Here is a 22,874-nt window from a genome sequence, read left to right on the forward strand (position 1 = left end):
GATGGTTATTGAGAGAGAGCTCCTTGTTTTTAACAAGAAAGTTGAGGGCTTATGTTTACTGTCAGGGAAGATGAAAAAGTTGTCACCTGATGGCCAGTATTTCCTCTGTAAGGTAGAAGGTGAAGCCAAAGCACCGAAAGGATCTGTAGGGTAGAGGGAGGGAGGATTGAGCTGAGTAGAAAATGTTGGAAATGATCGTTGTTTGTGTAAGACAGTGAGTTAACAGAGAACTGCCATAGGCTTGACATATATTGATCCCTGATTGGATTTCATTAAAATCATCCTTTGTCTTTCTCTATATGTTCAAAGCTTACCCTTATAATTTCTCAGCATCATCAGATTGCCAAACAAAACAGATGGAATCTGTACATTCAACTCCCTTTCCCAAATTGCTCCCCTTGCAATACTCATGCAGGCATACCTAGAAATATACAGCTTCACAATTATACCTTTTCTTCATGTCCCTTTGTGAGGAGGATATTCTTCCCTTGGATATTAGAATTTTCCTCACAACATTTATGCCTTCCTCAGAATTTTTCTTCTAGATCCTTCTGCCAAGACAGATAATGACATCAATCCATCAGTGGCGTCCCCTACCCTTCTTTGAACTATGGTCATCTTTACCCCTTCTCTTACTGTTAGATTTGAGAATATTATTAAAGTTGTAATTTTTAGTACAAAAATTGATTCGGTGTGATTGATTTAAAGTATAATTGTCAAGGCAATATTATTGTGCCTTTTGGTAAAATCCTTAGCAGTTAAGGCAGTGTGTTTTCAAAATGTGTGATTAATGTTTTCATAGTCTCTACACAGCACCTGAAGTCATTATGATCAAATCTTCCATAATGATATATTTGCAACCACTTTTCAAGTGATACATATGTAGACATTATGTATGATGCATACATACATGTGTACTGCAACACAATAAATGTTGCATTGCATCTTTAATTTGAAGGGAAAAATGAAGGGAAGCAAAGATCAGTAGACACTACTTTCACTTAACAAATAATGTGTCTTGCTTTATCTGTAAAATAATTTAAGTTTTAGCCAGGCTTTTTTGCCAAGCTAAAGTGAATCCTCCCATGCAGGATCTTAATGCTTTAAATTATAACTAGTCAAGAAACCTACTCTAAAGGAAAATTAAGTGAATAGATACTAACAATGTCTGGGAAGCTCAGAAAGCAAATATTATAAAAGTTTATTAGCCAATGCAGCACATGTAAACAAAATGTAGGATAAAACTGCATAACCTATGGCTGCTTAGTATTCTCTATTTTTTTCATTTCTAGGGGAATTAAAGGAAATGTTAACGCACATTAATCCTAGAATATAAATGAAAGAAGGGATGGTATCTAAAAATGACAATCTGCCTTTTTAATTTAGGATCCCTCGTTCTATAGCCTGCAGTTTGCATCCGATGATAAATATCTGTTCTTGTTCCCATATATTTTCTTAATTCCTTTGAGCAGATGATCTTGTATAACACAATATTCTTCTTTGATTTTTCTTAAAACCATGCAAGAGTCAAGTAAGAGAAAAAAGCCTGAATAGGAGCTACTTGAGAAGGAAAAAAAGCCATGAGAAAAAATTCTTCATGTAGAAGCAAAAATGACCTTCTGTGGTGAGTTTCTCTGTTTTTCAAGAGTAATAAGTCTTGGCAGTTGGAACATGCTATTCACCTAAGGGCTGCCAATCATTCTCACTTTGAAAGACAGAATTTATGAATTGTCAACATGTCTTTGAGGCGAGAAACCAGTGTTCATCAAGAGAAAAACTAAAATAAATGCTCAAATAAATTGAAAAGCAGAATGTTGCCTGGCCACCCGAACTTAAGCACATATTACACATAATCTCCGGTTCCCATGTTATAACAATGGCCATATGTGTGATATGGATGACAGACTGCATGGCTATTACTGTGCATTTCAAGCAGAACATAGTCTGGAGATCAATGGCTTGAGTTTGTTTTTTTTGTTTTTTTTCCTGCATTCTACATAAAGTAAACTATTTGTCATTGAGCAACTCCCATAAATACAACTCTAATACCAAAACTGCTGACAGCCTTGTAGGCGATTTCAGTAGCGGAAGCCAGGACTGAACACAGTGAACTGCATTAGAGTTGGTCCCTGGAGAGCAGAATTGAACTTCATTGGCAAGAGCCCTGTAAGAGTTCCATTTGACTCCTCATTAAACCTCTCCTAGGCATTACAGCTCTTTTCTGTGGCTGCTACTACTTCTCTTTCCATACAAGAGATAGATGTGAACACACAGGTACATTTTCACATGTTTAAGAAAAGATGGACTGTCTTAACAAAAACCAAAAATTGAGCCTCTTGCAGATTTTTACAAAGATCTTCCAGTCTCTTGTTCATTAACGGCTTTATTATTATTTCCCAAAGCAGTAGAGAGCTCTATTTCAATTTGTGCAAATTCATTTTTTAACGCCTGCAGATTCTGTGTTGTCCATTTATCTTTTCTCCAGGGAAAGCAGCAGTAGGGGTAAAATGGTGATAATGATCTCTGTCTTCTTTACCTCACAGTATTGTCGGGATAATGAAATCAGAACAAACATTTTGAAAGGATTGGTGAAACACAGATTACTATTTGTACTGTACGTTGCCCGTGACCATTCTTGCTGCTTTGTATTCTTGAAAATAGCTTAAGATTTACCATACTTTGGAAGTACCCACTGGAAAACTAGTCGATAGTTAGAAGAGATGCAGGGCATGCCCTATGGATTGAAAACCCCACACTGCTGATGATCTAGCTTTCACATTCTTCTTGGGAGCCTCTTCTAGGAAGATTCCCAAGAATGTTACTGTTTTAAGTGCAATAAAAACAAATGAAACTCCTTTTTTGTTTTTTTTTTTCAGCAGCAGCTAAGTAAAATACTTTTCTCTGGAGAGAAAATCCGTGGTTATGAGATGATACTGTCAATCTTCAGGCCATCTAATCACGGTGTTACTTAATGGAATATTAATAATGCTAATCACAAATACTTTAATGGGGAATGTTTTACTGGTTACTCTTCACTGTTATTGTTCCCCAGAAGTGGTCCATATGTACCCATGTGTGAGGGCATTAAAGGCCAAGCAAATTGTGGTATAAGTGATGAGGAAAAAATAGAAAAACAATATAGCAAATATGATTATATACAAATGTACATCACTATGAAAGTTCCTTTTGCACTTACAGGATGACTGTATGATCAGTAGAATTGCTTTCTATTGCCCCACATACATCAGCCAAGCCCATATCTATGTATCCACACACACACATACTTGTACACACACATATAAAATTCTTATAGATATAAGCAAACCACAACATGGACACTTTAAAATCAAAATCGATTCAAAAGAGGAGTCATTAGCAACTTGTATGATTTTGCCACTGGTCTAAACATATCTTTAGTTCTAGACATTAAATCACTTTAGTGTCACTTTCAAGAGTGTGTGGGAATAGAATGTTGCTTTCAGGAGCTTCAAACTAAAAGGAAAACTATCAAAACAAAACCCCTGTAAGTTCAGTCCCAAAGATAAAATTTTCAGGTAGCCCATGAGTCTGACCCAGAGGGAGGGAAAAGCAGCTAATATTTTCCCAAAAGAAAGAAAAGGTCCAGGCCAACAAAGAGAGGGCATAAAGGCACTAAAAGTGAGCACATGAGGGGAAAGAACATGACACAAAAGATGCTTCTAAAGGAAGACATCAAAGACAGTATTTTCACATAAATTCAGACCATTATTTTTTATTTATGTCTATGAGCATTTAGTACACATACATACACATGTAAATATATTCAATCTAAACCTTTCTTAGACACATATACATACCAACCAAGTGATTCCTGTTTGGTCATTTAGTTATCTAGCCAAAGGTTGAGTAAACGTAGCCCCAGGTCCTTTTTCATGCCACTACTCCCTAACTGTGGGTCTGAGACAAACTCCTACATTCATAACCAAGGTCCCCTTGCCTGTCTCCTGGTGCCCAAGCATGTCTCAAAGACAAATAGGAAGTTCCATTATTGACAAGGTGCAGCAAGGGTTATTTACATAATAATGAGTGATTTATATTTATTTTTTTAAAGTTTTATTTATTTATTTGACAGAGAGAGAGCACAAGCAGGGGGAACTGCAGACAGAGGGAGAGGGAGAAGCAGGCTCCCCACTGAGCAGAGAGCCTGATGTGGGGATGTGGGGATCCATCCCACCACCCTGGGATCATGACCTGAGCAGAAGGTAGATGCTTAATCCACTGAGCCACCCAGGCACCCCACAGTGATTCATATTTGAATAGAGTACCCCATAGTTTATTTTGAAAGACATCTTCCAAAAGCTACACATAACAACCAAAGGGACATAAATAGTTTGAAAATACACAGCTAGGAATTAGTTGCCTGAGCTTCTAAAAAGTCACGGATTAGTTACTCAGGAATAATTCACACTTGTTAAAAAGCATATGGGTGAAGGGGGTCAAAAGTTACAAATTTTCAGTTACAAAGGAAATAAGTCAGGGGATGCAATACACAGGATAGTGACTGTAGTTAATATTGTATATTTGAAAGTTGCTAAAAGAGTAACCTTCCTTCCCATCACAAGAAAAAACGTTGTAACTATGTGTGATGATGGATGTTAACTAGACTTGTTTTGGTGATCGTTTCACAATACATACAAATATTAAATCATTATGTTGTACACCTGAAACTAATATAATGCTATATGTCAATTATATCTCAACAAAAAGATAGTTCAGGAGGGTCCTATTTATCCTTCACCTAGCTTTCTCCAAAGGTAGCATTTTATATAATTATAGTATGTATCAAAACCGGGAAACTGACATTGGTAGAGTTCACACACCTTATTCAAATTTTACCAGTTTTTCTTTTAAGATTTTATTTCTTTCTTTGAGATAGAGAGTGAGAGTGAGAGAGAGAGCATCAGTGGGAGGAAGGGGCAGAGGGAGAGGGAGAAGCAGCTCTCCACTGAGGAAGGAGCCTGATCCGCGGCTGCATTCCGGGACCCTGGGATCATAACCTGAGCCGAAGGCAGACACTTAACTGACTGAGCCACCCAGGCGCCCGCAAATTTCACCAGTTTTATAGACATTTGTATGTGTGGGCTGTGGCGCACGTGAACCCCTCCTGCGTTTCTATGCAGTTTTATCATCTAGGCAGATTTGTGTAACCACCACCACCATCAAGATAGGGAACTGTTTCATCACCACAAAGAGTCCTACTATTACCTTTCTTTAATTACATACCTCGTCCCCGCCCCCGCCCCCATCCATTGCTGGTGAGAATGTAAAATAGTATAACCACTCTGGAAAGGCTCAACAGTTTCTTTAATAATGACACATTTTTTTAAGTATGTTTATAAATATATGTACTATATTGTGATCCCCCCTCCTCGACTTCTACATTCTGCTTCAGGCAACCTGACAGACTTTGGTATCAAAAGACAGCCCTTGAAATTAGTAAGAGCTGATTTCAAATGTAAAGTGTATATAATTGTACTATTTCCTCCGGGTAGGAGTGGGATGGAGAGAATGGAATCCTACCTATCAAACACACATGCATGAACCACGCACTCCATCACTACAATCACAACCGCCAGTTCCCTCCAAGTGTTTCTGTACTTTTATAACAGCAACTGAGAGCAGATGTAGGAAGACTGAGAAGAGACTGGGATCCGGTTCCCTAAGTTGCTCAAGAAGAGTCAGTGAAACCCCCGCACAACTCCTGAGTCCCAGAGACAGTGGAAAGGGTCGGGGCGGAGCCTGGAGTGGGGGCTGTCCAGAGATAACAGGCGGCAGGCGGACCCTGGTGGGAGGGCTGGGAGGCTGCTGTCACTTTATGAGTCCGCGGCGCAGAGTGAGAGTCTCCTGCGGCCGGAGGACCGCGGCGGGCTGGGCGCAGGGCATCCGCCTCTCGCTCACCACGCGGACCCCGCGTCTCCACCGGCAGCCTCGGTGGCGGCGGCCGCAGAGCCTCGCCCACTCCAATCCCCACCCTCTCCATCCTTAGCTGTTAAAGAACTGCAGCGCCTGGCACGTTCCGGGAGGACCCCCGGCGCAGAAGAGGAAAGGGAGCCGGCGCAAGGAGACTGGAAAGGCAGCATGCGCCCCCCGGGAGCAGCCTCGGCGCCCACGGTCTGAGGCGGGAGCCTCAGTTCGCCATTGTGAGCCGCCGCCGGGGGAGCTCGCACGCGCCGCGGTCCCCCCGGGTCCCTTCTGCACCGTGATGGGGCACCTGCCCACGAGATCCCGCGGCGGCCGCCGCTTCCTGTCTCTGCTCTGGCTCTTTGTGCTGCTCAAGGTAGGGGAGCGTCCCCCCCCCCCTCCCCGCCTCGCGCCCGGGCGGTCCTGCCCGCGTGCGTGCTCCGATGCCCGGGCTTTGCCGCGGGGGAGCGGCGCGCCCCGGGGCGCGATGGCCCGGCGGCTGGAAGCGCCCGCTGTGCAGCCTGGGTGCAAGCTTTGTTGTCCTTGCGTGTGCGTGTTCCCGGAGGTTTTGAGGGATGGGGTGGAAGAACAGGGAAGTTTGCTCTCTCCAGCTTGCACCCTTTGTGCTCTTTTACCACCGCTGGTATCCGCATCAAAGGTGGGCTTGTTAATTAGTGTTTCACCAGGCAAAATGAGGTCACTTTTCCTTCTGGTCACTACTGCACCCCAATGCTGCTCAACCTTACCGCTCTCTCCCCAACGGTGTGTACGGCTGCTTTGTCTTAATTTACTTTCTCCTGGAATTATACACCTGGGGCTGAGCTCCCTGTCCTCAAAAAGACTGCCGGGGTGGTCGTGAGCATGGTTTTCTTTGAATAAGGAGTGTCAGCTTGAGCCTGGAGAGGACTCTTCTCCCCAAGTCTTCATCTTCAACCTGATAATTCTTTTCACAAAGTCTTTAGACTTTCCCCCACGTATTTACAAAGGCTGGTACCTCTAAATTTAAATGACAGAAAAAATCTATAAAATTAACTTTTTTGAGTTTTCTTTGGATTATTCTGCTTTAGGCTGTTATTTTTGAGAAAAATGAAAGGGAAGGGGCTGCTTTTTTTTTTTTTTTAATCCTAGTGTGACAACTATACTGCACATAAAATCTTTAAAACAAATTTCAGCTAGATGTTTGCTTGGAAAGTAGTGTGAAGTTGTGAGGTAATTGTCTACCGCTTGTGTCTTCAGCGTGTCTAGTTTTGTCGTAGTCCTCCCTTTCCTGGCAAAGTAGTGTGTCCACAGGTGACTGGGAGCTATCCTTTCAGCACCACCGTGCTACCTACCTTAGAAATGGACGAAACATTAATGGATGCAAATGTTTCCTTACCAAAGCGTCACTTTTTGCTTACATGCACCATTAATTATGAATGCTTGACAAGGAGGTAGTGGAACAGGACCAATGCATTGGGAACAGCATCAATTTTAAATATTCCATATTTTTATTTATCTTAATGGAAAATAGGAAAAATAGTTTCAAGGAGAAAGAGCAACAGAATGAATAAATAAAATTCTAAATTATATTTCATATGTTTTTACATTTTTCTTAAGTTGCTAATAATAATTTTATTTAAAATCTGGTAAATAACAAGCTTGGTCATGTGTTCTCATTATAGGAGATTGCTCTTTTAGCACACATCATAATTATATTAGACTTATTTAAATTTTCTATTAATTTTTCTAATTGTTAAATTCTGTCATAATTATTATGTCTATGCAACACTTGTCATGAATCCAAAGTGGGAAATTGCATCACCACACATTTTTCTAAGTAACAGCTAAGACTTACATGTATGACATCCGATCCAAACCCAACATTTGGCACAACTGCAGGTTTTCTTTTGAATTCTTCATAATGAGTGAGAATTTCAGAAATGGTCAAATAATGGGTTTGAGAGTGGGAGTAGAGTGCTGCAATTAAAATGTAAAAACTGTGGCAAAACTTCTAATGAAAACTTGATTTAGATGTGAGAAAATGCAGTCAATGTTGGCATAACGGTATTCTCAGTGACTGTAAGAGAGGTTCACCCTGTTTCACACAATAGGTGTATTTTTGCACATTTGCAGATTGGTGTCAATTATGGTTAACTGCATCACATAGTAAATACATTGATAAGGCTTGTCATTTAAATAAATATTGTAATGGGACAACTAATTTTGTAGAGCAAGTCATTACCCTTTATTTTATGTAAGTGCAGAGTTTGTGTCACCAGGATGTAAAGTATATCAGAGGAAAAAAATATATGTATATTTACTGAATACCCACCATGCGCCAGTCAGTCTTCCAGATATTTCACATATGCTATTTCATTAATCTTATTTTGTTACAGTTGGGAAGTAATATTCAAAGCATTAAATTGGGCACAAAGGATAAGGCATTTACATTTGGGAGTAGTATATTACATGATAAATTTGGTACATCGTATAATTTCTTTCTAATTTGGAAATACGTTTGCATTCAAGGTCCTGAATAAATGTCAGTATAGTAGACCTGGAAACAGTTCCATTATTAAATAGCACATTGTTGATTGAATCTCAGTGATAAGATCTGTGTGCTGAGTCAGAAACAATTTATCCAACCTCCCAAAAATCACCGTGGCTCACATTATGTCAACAAATCTTTCACTACTCCATTTGAAATATCTTCTGTATAAGAGTGAAAATTCCTAAGAGCCATAAAGTTAGAGAAACCGAAATGGGAGGCTTGATTTATAGTTTTATCTTTTCCACAAATCAGGAGCTAGCAGCTAGGTATAAGTGATGGGAAAGTCTAAAAATTTGAATCTGTATGATTGGCTATAACCAATTTCACTGAGATAGTGTAAATGTGCCTGGACGTGGAAGTCTTTGTGCATCATTCCTTATCCATAGCTAAGTGATAGGAACATTTAATCAAGCATCTCAGATTGTCTAAGTCATCCACTGTAGGTTATGAGGCTAATATCTGCATAAGCACAATGTTGATTATGAAATTTTGAAATTTCATAATCCATATTGATGGCATATATAAAAATAGAAAACAAAAGTGGAACTCTATTATCAAGTATCCTGGGAGCCTACCAATCTGAAATTCTTCTACCCACATATGAATGTAAATGGAGTATTTATCTGATGAGTCTCCCCCTTGTGTATCTTCCCAGCATTCCCAGTGAAAACAATGTAATTTCTCTCACCTATCCTATCTTTACTAAACCTCTTCCTGAAAATTGCTTCCTGTATCAGTTCACTCAGTATCAGTATTTTGTCAACTAAGATGCAAATTGTAGAATATGACATCATAGGAATTTCAATTCTGCCTTCCCTGAAATGGTGCTCATTAGTAGTCAAGTGGAATGTTTCCTTAAACTCATAGTCTTGGCATGAATCCTTCTTTCTTTCCTTAACCTCCTCTCTATATTTTCTTCCGGGTCTGCTCTTACCTGATATGTAATCAAAGAACATTAAATTTGAAAGAGGCCTTAATTATATTATCTGAAAAGATGTTTATGTTTAATTTTATAAAGCATGAGTGTTATGATGTTGGCCATAGTACTACTTAGGAGAAATATCCACTCTCCAAGGTCTGTCTGCCTTTCTCCACTTCCCTGTCTCTCCCTCCTTCTGCCTCTCCTTCTCCTTCTCTCCCACCCTTTTCTCTTTCACACACACACACACACACACACACACACACAAGAAGTTTCACTTCCACGTGGAGGTTTCATTCACATTTTATATTATACAATATTGGCCGATGAACCATAATCTTTTCATCTTTCTGGAGCAGCCTAACCCACCCTGCTCTCAATGAAGTTTGCTGTCATTAACTCCTCTGTCAACTGACTCCTTTGATAAATGTTGTTTCCAACCTTTTATTTTTACCTTATCTTATTTTGTTTTTTAGTGCTAACCTTTTCGAGAAACCCTTTCACATATGACATCCCCAGTAAGCTGAAGAGTGTTCACTGGGCTGGGCTTCTACTGGGGATTGGGTAATAATTTTCCACTATATGCGTGTTTACCTTTGTTCTTTGTTGTGTGAAAGATTGTTGTTATATTAAAGAATAAAAAATTCACACCTTACCTCTGCCTTATTTTGGTCCATAAGAAAATACACATCTATATGGATAAGTAATTAAAAATGATGTAAGAGTTGTATTTTATTTTTAAATGTAGCACTATTTCTGGCATCTAAATAACCAACTTAAAGGTATTTAAACTCATAAGTACATTGACTCCTGAGCTTTATCAATATAATTCCAACTTAAGTCTTGAGGGTTTGCAAAGGCCCTTTGGTGTTGGATACAGGGTGCACTTATTTAGACCATTGTGATTGGTAGCAGTGTGGCACAATAAAGGGTTAAGAGGAATGACCACAGATATTTATTTCTCATTTTCTTCCCAATTTAATACCTTCAGGTGCACAGTTCCAGTGCTGTTGCATTTCCATAAGTATAGCCCCACTGCAATGATGAGCTTTACTAGAAAGCACCTAGTATGCTCATGTTATTACTCCAAATATATTTATTTTTGAAATAAAGGGAAGTATATTGTAATTTTTTGTCTTCCACTGTGCTTAGGATGTGGAATTAGGCAAATAGTAGAAGCTTCATATACAGAATTGAAATTTGTGGCATTATACAGTTTCTGACTGAGAGGTGTTAAATACCGTAATATTGACTTGTGAGCACATCTTTAAGGAAAGCATGAGAAAATTATCATTATGTGAATTAAATTATTATAATTACAGTGCAATCATTACACTAAAAAATAATAAAATGTTACCAGTTCTCTATATTAAGAACTTATTAAAATTATAAATCAAAATACCAATGTGGTTTTTTTCCAAAAATGTAGCACTCTTGGTTGCTCATTTATTCACCAGTGTTACCTCAGCTGCTATGTGCTATCATCAATGAAATAATAGGGGAAATAGCTTTCATTACCTCTGTATGTGACCCGCAACTTCAGCCAACACCCAGCTATGTAAGTCACATTCTTGCTTCCACTTCCATATCATCATTCTTCTGTGACCACTACCAACTACAACTGACAAAGATTTCTGCATGCTTCTAACAGAAATCCCTCTACTTTTTGCCATAACTTTGCCTTGAGAGATGAAGCCTTTTCTATACCCTAGTCTTGGTTCTATCTATGGTAGTGTTTAATCCAGGAGCATAACTCAAAGCACTAAAGAACTCTTCTATGATGGCCTCAAAGGCCCATTGGTATCAGCTCTTTCTGCTTAAATAAATATGTGAGAGACTTCTTTGTGCACTTATGCCCTTAATTTGAGGAGCCAAAACAAGGTTAATATGGCACAAGTAGAATGAGCAAGAGGGTGAATGGGGTGGGATGAAGCTAAAGGCAGAATACAAAGACTTGTATCTTCTTTTCTCCTGGTTGGCTCCAATAGGTTCTGTACCTTTTCTACCAGCTATTCAGAACGATATATAAATAACCTTATTAAGCACCTTTCATGTAATCTACAATCACTAATTATTCCTAATTAGTAAGTTTGTCCTTTCACAAGCTTGTCCTAGATCTCCAGAGTGCCGATCCTTAGTTGTTTTTTTTCCCCTCTGAACATGGTGCTTTCCAATTTATTTCTATAAGTACGACCATATCTTATCCCTGTGTCAGAAAATCATTCTCAACTCTTTCATTTAGAATTTCATTGTCCAATGAAAGATGTCTACTTTCCTAGACATTCCAGTTACCTAAAAGGCCAACTCCTTTTACTTCTGAATATATTAAAACCACCAAACAAACAGGATATTTGAAACAAGGTTATAGTGATTTCGTGATAAGAAAGGTTTGTCCTTTTCTTTTTGTCAGGAAATTGAGATGAAAGAGGGGAAAATGATAAAAGCTTGGGAAAATACTTCGGAAACCAGAATTGGAAACAGGACTCTGAGTTTGAGAATTGTATTACAAATTATAAATATGCGTAATTTCTGTAAGAAAATGAATATAGGGAAAATTAGGGAATCAAATGAAAAAAGTTTGAGGAAAACAATTGTATTGCCATCCTTCTATTTATATGCAAATAAATATGTTTCATTATTGAATACTCTTCCTTTATTTTGTTTCCCCCTCTTCCTGAATAGGAATGCTATGCAACTCATTTTTCTAACAAAACTGTTCCTGTCATAAAGTGAATTAAACGAAATGAATCTGGTAATTTTTGTACCCTTACCAGCAAATAAAAAGAATTTCTCTACAGTGCGGGGGTCCAAAATCAGAATTGTATTTTGTAATACTAACATACATGTGATTTAAATGATGAATGTTTCCCTTTTTCTGTATCACCTTATTTAACTGTTTTTCAGATAGCTGAGACTTTGTTTTTTTTTTCTTCTGCCTGCCTTCTTTTTATAGTAGATTATTTATGTGTGAGAAATTATCATGGGTCTAACAGGCCCTTAATCCTGTTCCTTCATCATGGCCCTCCAACTGACTAAGTGAAATGCAGAGAAATTTCTGTCCCTTGTTCCTTTTGCCCTTAACCCATATCAGAGACTATCTATAGCCCTGTGTGCTGATTTAGATTGCGATTCCTTCTTGGTTCCTCCCACAGGAGCTTGTGATTGGCATGTACAAACCAGATGTTGGATAATTCCAAAGAATCTGTAGTGCCCTTTGCATATTTGGTCTGATCTGAGGTCTGGTTTCTAATGTCTTCTACCTTACTTTCCGAATCAGAATTCTATTTTAATTAACTCTAGCATTACTACCTTGTGATCCTGGCTTTACGTTCTGGTTAATCTCTCCCTATCATTTAGATTCTTTGAAAGAGCGTCCTATAAACCTTTTTGGCTGACCAGTCTTTCCCCAAGGCCAGAATGGTCACATTGAGAGTTACTTTTCTTCTTCAATACTAAGTCTGTCTTTCAGATTCCAGGATAATGATTTGCTGTCCAATTCCATTCAGTTAATCAAACATCAATTGAATATCTATTGTGTACCAGGAATTGTACTAGATGTTGTAGGTACAGGAATGGGTAACAGTCAATTGAATCCTCACAAAGACACAGTGGGAAAATAGACATAGAAGAAGTCATTAAAATGTAGTGAGGTTCTGTTTGTTCGTTTAATAGAGGAAACCATGGTAATATGTTAGAGGAGAGACTATATCTCATGGTCTGGGAGATGATTTCTTAAAAGATGACCTGAGCTTAGCCTGAGTTAGGTTAAGAAATACGGACACAAAGAGAAAACTGCATGAACAAAGGCCCAATGTTGTGAAAAGCAGGGTAGTATTTAGGAAAATACAAGTGTGTACAAAAGGAAAGGGAGTGGTAGATGCCAGATCAGGGAGACTCCTATATGCTGTGCCAAAAAGTAGGATCTTTATTTTCTAGGTGAAGAGGATCATTGAAGTGTTAGCCAACTCTTAGCAGGGTAAGATTTGCATTTCAGAGAGAGCTTTTGGCTGTAAGAAAGGTTAACCTGAAGGTAGAGCAGGCCTGGAAGCAGTTCAGCTAAGAGGTGATTATAATGGTCCGATTAAGAGTTGACAAATGTTGATCCTAGGGTGTTGGGAAACGACACTAAAATAAGAGAAACAATGTTTAAAAAAATAGTGAAATTGACAAGACTGGCTAGATGTGGGGAGCTGGGGAGAAGGTAATTTTCATGCTAATTTCTAAATAACTTGACACCTTTGTCTGACATGTTGCAGTTTTAACAATGTGTCCTGGACAGTGTCCATTCTCCTCCAGCTCAGCTTACCCCCTTCGCCATCATGCTTAGTACTATTATTCCTGCTCCACACCTTTAGTAACAGTCCCTTGATTAAACTATCTATGATTTCCCCTTAAGTGTCCTACTGGGACCTTGACTGATAATAGGACATGATGAATTTAGCAGAAAACCTCTTGAGTTTGGAGTGCCAAAAAAAAAAAAAAAAAAACAAAGCACACAAGTACTTATTAGATATGAGTCTGACGTCCAGAAGAGATGGCAGGTCTGGAGATGTGAATGGGGATGTCCCAGCAGAGAGCAAGATGGAGAAGGGCAGTGGGCCACGATGGGCCTTGAGGAGAACTAACATTTAATAAGGAACCTAAGAAGATGAAGAAGAAACAGCCAGAGAGGTACAAGAGGAAAGCAGAATCAAGAAAATCCCGGGTCTAGGAGATTACAAGTGGGAAGGATTGGCTAACAGCATCAAATGTGACAGAAAGATCCTATAAGCTAAGATCTGGAAAATATCTTTGGACAGGAAAATCGGTAGGCTCTTGGTCTCTGTGGAGCTTGGGAGGAGCTGAGGACTAGAGAACTGGCCACTGATTTGTCAAGAGCATAGGCTTCAGGTCAGAGAGACCGGATTTCAATCTTACCAACAAGCAGGATGTGGAGAAAGTTGTTTCACTTGTGTGGGGGCCCCTTTGGCAATCTGTTGTATTTATCTCAGAGGATAATTGTCAGGCAGGAATGAGTGAGATAATGACCACGAAGGACTTTAAAACGTGCCTAGAATACAATAAGCACTCAATAAGTTTTATGTAGAAAAATTAAAAAAGAAGGCAAGCAATAGGATGGTAAAAATAGCTAAAGCAAAGTCAAAGAGGTAGAACAATAAAAATGTGTCTAGAGCAGCGTCTTCCAAACTATGCTTCATGGAACATGAGAGACTTGCATAAACACTTCTGTGGTAACATGAATTTGGGAAATAATCTATTTAATTTTGTTTAAACTACTATTCATTCATTGATTATTATTTTTTTGTACCGGGACTTCTCAGAATCCCCATTATGTTAATATGCATTGTGTTTTCCAGAAGGAAGATCTAGCATTTCCCAAGTTTGATTGTAGAATTCATTTTCTAAAAATAATTCATGGGAATAGTGATTATGCTCTAAGAAACAGTATCTATGCTTGTACACTAGACACTTCCTTTTTTTCCTTTATCACTCTTTTTTTAAATGAGGAATGTAACCTTAATGATAAGAAAAACGCAGCAGCAAGAGCAGTTATAATTTAAATCTCCGAATCAGAAGAATTTGCATGAAGGAAAGCAATCATTCCCAACTTTCTTATCAGGGATTGATGTTTAAGAAACTCTGTCAGAAGAAAAAAATGTAATATTCTCATTTTATGGATTCTGCTAACTCTAGCTTTGGTAACTGTGTATACAAAAGGGTTCTTTGGCTTTTGGCTATTAAAAAATGGAAAATTCATTTTAACCTTATTGTCCAGTGTAATTATGTTAATATATAACTTGAGAGAACAATGTTTCGTTCAGTATTGTCTTTACTATTACTGCCAATTGGTTATAAATGGTGGAACCATCAGCTGAGAGGCGGCTGTTGCGCTTCTAGACATCCGTTTCGTTGTTTAGTTGGTTTGGCTTGGAGATGAGCTCTTTCTGGTTGTAGCTTTCACACATGACTCCTGTCTCGTGTCACGTTAGTCGAGCACTACATTGTGACTGTTCCTGCTTTCTTGCGTGTTCTGAGTAACTGCTTGCCAACAGACCTGGGAGGTGATAAAGATAAAATGTGAGAAGTTTGTCATCCCTCTGTCCCGCCCTCAGCTGTCCATCATACCACTTTAAGCAGTCTATCCCAGTCCACATTTTCTGCCTGTTACCCTCTCTTCTCTTTCGTGGCCACGATAGCCAGCTGGGTGGAAGGCAGCTCTCATTCTTCCCACTAGGATCCCATGAGGAACCATGCATGATAAGGTTTTGAGAGTGCTAGCATGAGAAAAATGCATGGTACATAACAAGCATTTTATAAATGCAGATTTTTATTTTATTTTATTCCAATCTCTGTTCAAAGGATATTCCCTCAACGTGTCTTTCATGAACAACCAATCTAGAACCCTCCAATCAGGGACCTCTGGGTGGCTCAGTTGGCTAAGCACCAGACTCTTGATCTCAGCTCAGGTCTTGATCTCAGGGTCATGAGTTCAAGCCCCATGTTGGGCTCCATGCTTGGTGTGGGGCCTACTTAAAAAAAAAGTCTCCCTAAAATTTTACCACTTTTACCCAGGTTTATTTTCTTCAGAGAATGTATCACTCACCATGTGATATTGTACTAGGTCTTTATAATGACTTGCTCCTCCACTGGAAGGCTTGTAGTTTCCATAACACAGCAAGGACTTGATCCATTGTGTTCATGCTCTATCCCCAGCTGCTAGAAGAGCACCTGGACCACGGTAGATGTGCAGTAAATACTTGCTGAATACATGAATGAGTGTTGAATGAGTAAATGGGGTGAGAAAGGTCAAGTAGAAGTTATGGGACAGACTCAAGAGCAAGAGTAGGATGCAAGCATACCAGGGCAGGGAAGGTTGCTGCTGCACAACGAGATGAAGTAAGAGGGAGAGTCTGTCAGGCGGGTGGTGCTGAGTGGGGCTTGGGGGGGAAGGGAATCGGAATGAAAAATGGTCTGGAAACGTTGTTTTGTTGATCTTGTGGAGGAAGCAAAGGCTTTATTATAAGTGAAAATGAACTCTTTTAGACACCAAGGTAAGGTTCTTCACATATTTTTTTCTTGCTATTTTATTAGGTCAGAATAAACCATAAAGGACAAAAGATGTGTGTGGCCAAGCAACAGATGGGTTCTCTTGTGTGATGAATTCTCATCTCTCATAAAGTAAAACCTCGGATTTTTTGATCACTTATTCTCTATCTTATTCACTATGTGTATAATACACTTTAACTTCTGAGACAAAGTGACTTCTGAGTTCTTAAAATCTGAAGGTGTGCTCTCTTGGCTTTACAATTTGAAAATATCAAAATGAAAAGAATTTTATAAGCAATGTTTTTCCTCATTTTTCTCTCACCATGCATGTTGATGTACTCAGATTGGCTCTCAACCTCTAAACTCATTTTTAGAAACTCACATAACTAACTGAAGCTAGATGATAAATTATTGCTTTTCTATAATACTTAGAACTTATATTTTCTTTGCTCCTAAAAATGATATTTTTAAATGCATATGAGTACTTCAAAAATTCTTTTAATGGATTTTAGAAAATGGATGTCCTTTTCTGTATAAGGTCACAACAGATAATTTTATACAGAAATGAATGGTAATTTTCATACTCAGTTGAAGTATTAGATAATAAATATTTCATTATCTGGGAGCACCTGGGTGGCTCAGTTGTTTAAACATCTGACTTAAGCTCAGGTCATGATCTCAGGATGGTGAGATCGAGCACCTCCCTACTCCTTGGCCTCACACTCAGCTAGGAGTCTGCTTCTCCCTCTCCCTCTGCCCCTCCCCCCACTCGTGCTCCTGCGCTCTCTCTTTCAAATAAATAAATAAAATCTTTAATAAAAATAAATAAATATTTCACTGTCCAAATATGGACAGTTAAATGGGCTGATTAATTAAATTAGTGTTGCATTCATTAAAATGTTAGTATATATATATATACCAAAAACCTGGATTTTCAAGATTTTCAAATGACAAAAATACAAAAGTATGATTAAAACAAATGCTCTTACTTATGTAAATCAGTATTTCACTAGAGAATTGAAAGGTATTACATCAGTTTATAATACACCAATCTATATCTGTAGTCTACTACTGTGCTGGTAAAGTGTGGAAGTTTGGGTTAGTTGTAATTTTTTTCTATTACTTTAATTTTGGTTTCGTTTGTCAAGTAATTAATATCCTCAATAACTGAAAATAAAAGTAAATTGTGATCAGATATTGATATACTCACATACACGGGTATTAATCACAATTCTGTGATTAATCAATTATTTTCCTTAAGTATAATAATCTGCTTTTTTTTTTAAATATCAAACCAAGGTTTCTGGAAATCTTCAAGAACTCATAGGAGTCTCTTTCTGTCTCTGAGTAGCTGCATCAGAATTAGACTAATTAGACTACATCATCCTTTCCCTTAGATAAACCAGGAATTTCTTACTTAAGTCAAGTTGGTGGCCCATAAAATAGACATCCTAGTGATATTGCTGTGGCGTTTCTATTTACTTTGACATTGTGTTGAAAACTAAAGTGTAGTCATAAAACGGGAGTATTCTTGCCAAATACCACAAAGTAAAAGCATCATACTTATAGTAAGTGCCAACACCATTACCATAAGAAATGCCTTATTACTTGATGTACTTAAATTTCCTAGATTTTATCTAGGAAGAAAAAGAGGCTTCTTAACTTTCTGAAGAAGTTGATTAATAAGGTGAATAATAAAAAGCCAAGGGAATTGTATATTGTCTATAATGTATTATTAAACAGTGAGTCATGTGGTCCTCCCTTAAAGGATTATAGAAAAATCCTTTATATACATATGAAATGTATCAGTACAATAGAGTTATTTACATATAGATATAGTTATGGAATGGGGCCACGTTCATTTTTTTCATCATCACTGAGAAATTCCTCTACAGTCTCCCGTCGCTAATTTATACTTTTTAATTAGGCTCTCGGAAATGACTATGGGCCTCACTCAAAATGGTTAGGTACTTGGGATTTGTAATATGGAAATTCTGGTGTTGTCAAAACTGTGTTAAAATGATTGCAAGGGCTTAGAATGAAGTATTATGGACTTAATCCTAAAAACAGCTTATCGGTTGCTTCTTTTTAATTAGCTGAAACTGTTAAATCTGCTAAAAATCAGCGTTCTTTAGAGGTGCTCCACATTGCTTCCTCGGATTCATTTTTTTGCATTTTTGCAACTAACAAAAGACAGCTGTATCTTCAAGTCCCTTTTCATCTGACTGATGCACCATCTTCTTCTTTCTTTATTTTTTTGACAGCTAATTGGGAACCTAATGAGAATCTTTCTATTGAGATTCTTGTTGCTGTGCCGAGACCTTCAATTAGCCTTTTACTCCGTGGCTTCTGGAGGCTCTAAAGAAGGGAGTTCTTAATTTGAAATCTCTAAGTAAATCTGAATCAGGTGTGCATCGCCGTACACAAGAATTTTATAAGAATGGATTAAGAATTCGAAAACTAATACTTGTTCACCGAGGAAACTGTGTCAAATGCAACAGGCAGAAAAAGAGGAAAGCAGTCATTCCGACACATTCTCTTCCAAAATAACCACCATCTGGGAATGTATCATTCCAATTTTTTTCCCATGTCTGTGTATCTGAGTCTGTAAAAAAAAAAGTATCAAATTATCCTACCATTTTAGCATACTCTTTTCACTGAAATGTATTATGATAATTTTTTTCAAGCGTGTTCAGTCCTCTGCAATTTAGGACGTTAGGCCAGACGTCTTTGGGTGAATTGTATTCAACTCCCGATTGTATTTGCATCAGTCAAGGGTGTAGATGATTATACATGTCGATTATGATCACAAAGTGTTGGGGATCATCACTTACATGTATGTCTTTCACTAGTGTGACTACTTAGGAATTAATCACATAGAGGCGTGCCTGGATGGTGCAGTCCATTAAGTGTCTTGACTCTTCGTTCCAGCTCAGGTCGTGATCTCGGGGTCTTGAGATTGAGCCTGGCGTGGGGCTCCATGCTCAGCGCGGAGTCTGCTTGAGATTCTCTCTCGTCCTCTCCCTCTACCCCTCCCCCCCATGCTCTCTCACAAATAAATAAATAAATCTTAAAAAAAAGAATTAATCACATAGAAAAACTTCAGATGCTATGTTTATTACCCATTTCTCCATAGCTAAATACCACACATAAAAAATTTAAGAATATAGGCTTTCTAGTCAAAAAGATGTAGAATTTCTGATCTTTTCACAGCAGACACAAATTACAGTCGCTGCCCAGATCACCATTCCTTCCGTGGCCAAGTCTGCCACCTTCCTCACCATCTACCCTCCTTAGAAGAAACCTCTTTCTGATTCATGTGTTTTGAAAGGTGATACCATCTTCCTACTGGGCCTCAATGCCCTGGACAGAGTGATCAGTCAAGAGGGTGAACACCTGACCTAAGATAAGCCCATTTGGGGATTGTGCCTCACTGATCATCATCTTTGGGATTGGCATTGACCTAAGCCAAACCTATCAGAAGCTATCCCTGCAAGTATTTTCAAACTGGCAATGGTGGGAAAGAGTCCTCTCCTCTCAGTCGTGGAGCTATGACAGGAGCTAAGACGCACAGAGCTAAGACATGAGTTTGGAAACTGTCCCCAACCATAAAACTGACTCACAAGAAGACCCGTTGTTGTTGTTGTTGTTGTTATTTTTAACAGTGTAGTTTCTTTTAAGTTTTTATTTAAATTCCAGTTGACATACACTGCAGCGTCAGTTTCAGGTGTACAATACAGTGATTCCACACTTCCATACATCACCCTGTGCTCATCACAAGTGCCCTCCCTAATCCCCTTCATCTCTTTCACCCCCACCCCCACCCCCACCCCTCTGGTAACCATCAGTTTGTTCTCTATAGTTAAGAGTCCGATTCTTGCTCTCTCTCTCTTATTTTTTGTTTTGTTTTGTTTTGTTTTTGTCTCCTTCCAACATTTATTTTTCACATAAAATCATCTAACTTTATTTGATTTTTTTTCAAACTTTTTTTAATATATTTTTTGTTCATTTGAGGGAATTGTGGGAATGAACAGGAGAAAGGGTTTGAGTGAGTAGATTTAAAAGTGGACAAACACAGCAAACACATATTTTTTTTAAAGAAAGGACTTTACCTTCCTTTCCTAATAACCTTCAACTTCACTCTTCGTTAAACAATTAAAAAAAAATCCCTTAAAGAGTATTAGTACCTAGTGAATTTATTTTTTTAATTTTATTTTATTATGTTATGTTAATCACCGTACATTACATCATTAGTTTTTGATGTAATGTTCCATGATTCATTGTTTGTGTATAACACCCAGTGCTCCATTCAATACATGCCCCCTTTAATACCCATCACCGGGCTAACCCATTCCCCCATCCCCCTCCCCTCTAGAACCCTCAGTTTGTTTTTCAGAGTCCATAGTCTCTCATGGTTCAATCTCCCCCAACAATTCTCTCTCTTATTTTTTTTCCCTTTGCTTGTTTCGTTTCTTCTTTTTTAAATGTTTTTTGAGACTTTATTTATTTGAGAGAGAGAGAGAGCACTAGCGGAGGGGAGAGGCAGAGGGAGAGGGAGAAGCAGACAGAGCAGGGAGCCCGATGTGGGACTTGATCCCAGGACCCTGGGACCATGACCTGAGCCGAAGGCAGACGCTTAAGCCACTGAGCCACCCAGGTGTCCCTGTTTGTTTTGTTTCTTAAATTCCACATATGAGTGACATTTTTGGACTGAAAAGGAGGGAGGAACAGTAGAGACTTTAGCAAGACTATCTTTCTTTGGGAGACTATCCCATTTCTCGGACTCCAGAGAGTCACTCCACCCGTGCTCAGAAAGATTACAAAACAGCTATCTACTACAGTGCAATTCCACCATAGCCAAGCAGGCATAATAGCAATGCTTGGAGTTTTTAAGTCATCTGAATCAGAGGGATTGTATAATGTATCATACTAAGCAGGGCACTTCCGAGAGTGAAGGGATCATTACACCAGGGTAGCAGACATAGTCGTCCTGTTCTGGGAGAACCAGTACAGATGGTTACTCCCTCCTGAATATCTGAACAAAAATGTTTGATGCAGAATGTACTCACTAGCTCCTCGCCCATCTTAACCATCTCTGAAAATCCAATTGTCGACCCGAAAAAGTTGAATTAGCCATATACAAGGAACTATAATTATCTTCATCAAAACATAAAGTGTGTGCAGGAATGTTTATAGCAGCTTTGTTTGTACTAGCCAAACACTGAAAATAACCAAAATGGCTTTCAATAAGTGCATGGTTAAGTGAACTGTGATGTTTCTATACCAGGCAATACTACTCAGCAACTATTGATACACACAGCAACTTGAATGAACCTCAAGAAAATTAGGCTGAGTGAAAAAAGCCAATCTCAAATGGCTGCACACTGTAAGATTCCATTTATATAAGATCCTTGAAATAACAACATCATGGAGATGAGAACACCCTCATGGTTGCCAAGGGTTAAAGATTAGGTGGCAAGGGGAGAGGTATAGGGAGCCTTGTGATAATGGAAGAGTTGTGTATCTTGATCGTGGTGGTACTTACATGAAGTTGTCCATGTGATAAAGGTGTATAGGTCTATACATATTCATACACAAATAAACACATAATAACTGGTGGAATCTGAATAAATTCTATGGATTGTACCAATGTCAATTTCATAGTTTGGATATTTTCTTCTTTGGATATGCAAGACGTCAACATTGGAAGAGGCAGGGTGAAGGGTGCATGAGACCTTCCTGTACATTGCTTTGCAACATTCTATAAGTATATAATTTTCTCATAGAAAAAATTTAAAAAACCTTAAGTTCATCCTTCCTTCCTTCCTTCCTTCCTTCCTTCCTTCCTTCCTTCCTTCCTCCTTCCTTCCTTTTCTTGTGCCTGGCACTCTGTTAAGTATTTTAATTGACTAGTTGACAGAGCTTCTTTCTTATGAGGACTGTCTCAGAAAGACAATAATTATACTTGCAGGGAAAGTCAAGATATCTAAGCAAATGTGAAAAAAATCAGGAAAATACACAAGGACCTCAATAAAGCACCATTAGCCACAGACTCAAATGCATTATGAAGAAGGTTGGGTATTGAACTACATTCTTACAAGATTTATCTACTGAGTTCTGGAAAGGACCACAGGTTATTGGCCCTTTTATAATTCCCATAACACCAATGTGGGAGACAACATTTTAATGACTCTTCAGAAAATAGTTAAAAATGGAGTGATGGAAATTACCATTGTGGGAAGTAAGGACAAAATACTTTATTGATTAAGTTATAGCATTCTTTCTTTCTTTTAGCAGTTATTAAGTAACATCTGGAAATAAAATAAATAAATTAGGATGAAATAGAAAGTGTACGACAAGCTTAGGAGGTCTGAGTAAAGCAGGGGAGATGAATGGAGGATATATGAAGGTGAATAGGTTTTTTGCTATTTCAACCAA

The 22,874-nt window shown here is 38.5% G+C and overlaps 1 protein-coding gene across 5 annotated transcripts in view; it reads left to right on the plus strand.

Moving 5' to 3' along the window:
- Window positions 1-5,821: 5,821 nt before the first annotated feature.
- PTPRO (protein tyrosine phosphatase receptor type O) overlaps window positions 5,822-22,874 on the plus strand; it is a 235,042-nt gene continuing 217,989 nt past the window's right edge. For 3 of the 5 annotated variants that reach the window (XM_078075649.1, XM_078075651.1, XM_078075650.1), the window contains exon 1: window positions 5,822-6,316. In XM_078075649.1, the coding sequence (XP_077931775.1) occupies window positions 6,242-6,316 (75 nt within the window). In that variant the 5' untranslated portion in view covers window positions 5,822-6,241. The remainder of the gene's footprint in view (window positions 6,317-22,874) is intronic. The other 2 variants (XM_078075652.1, XM_078075654.1) reach the window with 1 other exon arrangement.

The sequence above is a fragment of the Halichoerus grypus genome, chromosome 6 (assembly GCF_964656455.1).
Source record: "Halichoerus grypus chromosome 6, mHalGry1.hap1.1, whole genome shotgun sequence".
Lineage (NCBI taxonomy): Eukaryota > Metazoa > Chordata > Mammalia > Carnivora > Phocidae > Halichoerus > Halichoerus grypus.